At 42.5% G+C, this 4,458-nt stretch overlaps 1 protein-coding gene across 2 annotated transcripts in view; it reads right to left on the reverse strand.

Annotated features, from left to right (window-relative positions):
- Positions 1-576: 576 nt before the first annotated feature.
- LOC122541431 (zinc-binding protein A33-like) overlaps positions 577-4,458 on the reverse strand; it is a 19,278-nt gene continuing 15,396 nt past the window's right edge. Inside the window, exons 6-7 of one of the 2 annotated variants that reach the window (XM_043678197.1) lie at positions 1,121-1,419; positions 577-1,007 (exon numbers count right to left, since the gene is read on the reverse strand). In XM_043678197.1, the coding sequence (XP_043534132.1) occupies positions 729-1,007; positions 1,121-1,419 (578 nt within the window). In that variant the 3' untranslated portion in view covers positions 577-728. Of the gene's footprint in view, positions 1,008-1,075; positions 1,420-4,458 lie in introns of both variants that reach the window. The other variant, XM_043678198.1, reaches the window with a different exon arrangement.

A 4,458-nucleotide genomic window follows, 5' to 3' on the forward strand; every position in this document is an offset into this window, starting at 1 on the left:
GAGAGAGCCTACGATTGGAGGATCAGTCAGAGGGAGTGAGACTGTAAATGGACAGTCAGGGAGCATGCCCAAGTAAGTTCCAGAATAACAATAACCAAGGGCCAGTCCCAGGATCAGGTCAAGATGGTTTTGGGGCCAGAGTGAATCTAAGTGCTGGACACCCCCTCATGTTAAAGGTGAATGAATCTGGCGGCCTCTTGAGGAACTGAGGCCATGGGATGGAAGGCAGTTTGAGTGAAGGTGTAAGGTAGCTAATACGGAAACAGATCCTGCATTTTGTGTTTGTGGTTTTGCCCTCAGTGCCCAGCAGGAGGGGCTGGCACTGCAGTGTCAAATTGGACTGATCTTTGTACAGCTCATCATCACCATCTTCTGGCTGAAACTGGCACTACACTTGAATCTCCAGCTACAAAACAGGTATTCAGAGAATCAGTAACTTCTGTTCCATGCAGCATGGTAGAAAAGTGACATTAAAAATCAAGATTTCCAAACTACCCGATTCACTGAAAATAACCATTTGTGTATTTCCTGTTACTTATGATGTAAGGTACTTAAAATACCAGAGGAATTTTGTCATTTCGGCAAACACAGTACTTGTTTTATTTACAGTATGATTAGGATTTTACAAAATATAATCAGGAAATTCAAACTCACATTAGGAACCAACCTGTTCTCAATGGCACATTTTAAACCCCAATCCCTGACCTCTGACCCTTCCCAGGGTCAGGTTATTTTGACGTTAGGGATGAAAAGACTCTAAGACCCTGTGCTTTTCCCAGATCCAGATAAGAATCAGAGCAGATTCTCAGAAAATGGTTTTCATCCAAAGTCCAGAAGAAAGGATAAAGTTTCTTTGTGAATGTATTCCCAGTGAAGGTGTAGAGATGGGACTTGGTGTCCGCGTTGTAAAATGAAACTGTCCCAGATTCATAACTGAGATAAACTCCCACCTTCTTGGGGATCTGATTGACACGGAGAGGGGATCGAGGGGAGCAGTTCATATAAAACTGATTCCGTTGTAAAATGAAACTGTCCCAGATTCATAACTGAGATAAACTCCCACCTTCTTGGGGATCTGATTGACACGGAGAGGGGATCGAGGGGAGCAGTTCATATAAAACTGATTCCCATCCTGCCCAAGGATCCAGAACCCAGTTTGCGGGATCAAGCTAACCCGTCTCTTCCTCTCCACAGATTCTAAGACTACACCCAGAATCCAGTCCTGATTCCCCCCCACCTCCACCTCCCAGTAATGTCTCCCCGATGTGAATCCCTCTGATCCGAGGGCACAGGGACGGTCTGTAAACCTCTTCTCAGTGTCAGGAACACTCCTGCAGGTCTTGGTCCGGCTCAAAATCTTCAGATCCTCAGAGAGCTCGAGCCAGGGACTCACTGTTTCCTCATCCAGGGTCACAGAGACTAGGAGATAAAAACAGAAGTACAGACAGTCCATGGATATAAGAGAGAGAGAGAAAGTGTGCATGTGTGTGTGTACATACGTACACCTCTGCATGGAGAGGAATGTCTGTAGGTTGTGTATATGGTTGGGGGATGTATTTGTGGGGATCTTACATGCATGAGGGAGGACGGCCTTGTGTTTGTGGGGGAAATGTGTGCATGGAGGAGATATTTGAATGGTAGTCAAGGATGTTTGGAGGGGATGTCTGTGAATGGGTGGATGTGCACGTGTCAGTGGGTGGGTGTGTGGCTGTAGAGAAGTCGATGTGTGCTTGGAGATGTGAGGATGGGAGGAATCTGAGTACATGTGTGAGCAAGGTGGGGAGATGTGTGGGGTAAAGGCATGTTTGAGGGTGTTATATATGTGTGGGGGAAGAGAACACGTGTCTGTGGGAAATGTGTATCACCTCTTTACATGTATAAAAAAGAAATAGAGAAGTCAAAGTCAACTCAGGCCACTTAGAGAATGAAGATGAGGAAATAATAACATTGAATCAAGAAATGGCAGGGGCTTGAATATAACTTGGAATCAGTCTTCACTAATAGTATCCCGAAATTACAAATTATATAGGGGAAAAACAAGGAGAGAAAAAATATTCATACACTATCACTCGACAAAAAAGTGCTCAGAGACAAATGGGGCTAAAGCCTGAGAAATCTGCTCACTGTGGTGAGTTGCATATTCAAATACAGGTACACAATCCTTTATCCAAAATCCTTGGGGCCAGTTGCTTTTCAAAACTCGGAACTTTTCAGATTTCAGAATAAATGACATTTCCACAGTGAAATAAAAACACTATTACCTCACAGCAGATGCAGGTGTGAATAGTACAGGCACTGAGTCATAATTCACGCCTGCCAGTGCTGGGCCACGCCACCACGTCACATCAGAGTGAGGTGGTTCGACTGGGTGTGGAAATGGTCACCTGTTCACACGCCAAAATGATGCTCCACACTCCACGAAAAAAAATCAGATTTTGGAATTTCGGATAAAGAATTGTGTGACTGTATTAAAGGAGATAACTACAAAATTGATGCACTGTTCGTAATCATCTAGGTATCCTAGATTCTGGAAAAGTCCCAGATGACTGGAAACTGACACTGTAACAATTTAAAAAGGAAGGAGGGAAAAAGGAGGTAATTATACGGCAATTAGGTCAGCAACTGCTTTTGGGAAAATGGTAAAGTCTATTATAGAGATGTAACAGCAAAGCGTACATAAAATGATCAAAAATCATGCCTAACAAATTTACTAGAATTTTTAAAAGAAGTAATATGCCCAAAGATAAAGGGAAAGCAGTGGATGTAACATTATTTTGATATTCAGATGGCATTTGATAAGGTGTCATACATCAGGCAACTTAATGTATTGGAGGTAATATATTAACATGGATTGATGATTAGCTAACTAATAGAAGACAGAGAGTTGTGATTGAGGGGGCATTTTCAGGATTGCAACCTGTAACAATGTTCCACAGGGATCACCGCTGGGTCACATTTATTAACTGGATGTATCAATGACTTGGATGAGGAAAGTGAATGGACTACAGCCAAGTTTAAGGATGACAACTGAATAGGTGGGAAGGCAAGTGATGAGTGTAGTAACTGTATTGAGGTTAGTCAGATGAACCTCGTAGAATAGAGTTCTCTGATTAGGGGTTTTAATCTGGTCTATTCGGGGCTGATAGATAACAACAGGAGTATCACATATTCTGATGCTCTGAGGGAACTGTCTCAGTGTCAAGGACATTCCATGTGTAAATAAAGGGTGACTTGCTCACGGGATACTAGTCTCTGTGGAGTTATTTCAGTGGCAATGAGAGTAAAACATGCTCCTGAAGAAATTCTCACAACAATTGTCTTTGAATTGGGGTAAGCATGTCTGGCATCATGCTAATATTTGGGAAGCGAGACTCATTCGATTCTGCCATTGAATGAAAACATTAATTTTTACATTACGGAGAAAGAAAACATTAATTTTTACATGCAGATGACTTTGGGATTGATGAAAAGCAATGAGGAATTTCCCTGACAGCTTGTGGACCTGCAGCTTTTTCTGTAATTAGGAACCTAACTTTCCCTGAAGCACTAGATACTAAAACCTTTCAAGAGTTGACAGAGAGGTGAGGACAGTGCAAGAGAGAGAGAAAATTTCACAACTAATCTTGGAGGAACCGGTTTGGTCGAAGTTCACAGCACAGTTAATGTTAAATTAAATGTTGTTTTAAGTCTGTCCAAGAGAAAGGCTGTATTAGTGAGTACACTGGGTTCATTCTTGATTATATGTTTTTGGAGATAAATCTCTTGATTAAACTTAATATATAAGCCACAGCTATTAATTTAACCTAGTGCGATGTTTTGTAGAGGAATAAGATGGTGTTATTTTCTGAGTCTGTGGTTTGTGAAGGAGCAAAAATGGCCTTTCCAGTAATGTGTACTTCTTGTCAGATGTGGGAGTTTAAAGAGAGTATAAGGGTTACTGCGGATTATATCTGCCAAAAATGATGTTGGATGTGAATCTTATCAGATCGAGTGGAGAGACAGATAGAAGCGATAAGGTACAGTTTGTGATGGATAGCAGTTATAGGAAGGGGGGAAAGTCTCAGATACAGTTATGTAGATGGGTTAACTCCAGGAAGGGTAAGAGAGGTAGGCACCTCAGGCAGGAGTCTTTTGTGGATGTACCCATTTCAAACAAGTATGCTGTTTTGGAAAATGCAGGGGGTGATGGATTCTCAGGGGAACGTAGCACGAACAGCCAAGTTTCTGGTATTGAGATTGGCTCTAACGCAACGAGGGGTATATTGGCTTCCAATAGATCAATTGTGTTAGGGGATTCTGTAGTCCGAGGTACAGACAGACGTTTCTGTGGCCAGCAGAGAAAAAGCAGAATGGTGTGTTGTTTCCCTGGTGCCGGGACCAGGGATGTCTCAGAGAGGGTGCAGAATGTTCTCACGGGGAGAGGGGCCAGCAGGAGGTCATTGTCCACATTGGAACCAA

Source organism: Chiloscyllium plagiosum, chromosome 37, assembly GCF_004010195.1.
Source record: "Chiloscyllium plagiosum isolate BGI_BamShark_2017 chromosome 37, ASM401019v2, whole genome shotgun sequence".
NCBI lineage: Eukaryota > Metazoa > Chordata > Chondrichthyes > Orectolobiformes > Hemiscylliidae > Chiloscyllium > Chiloscyllium plagiosum.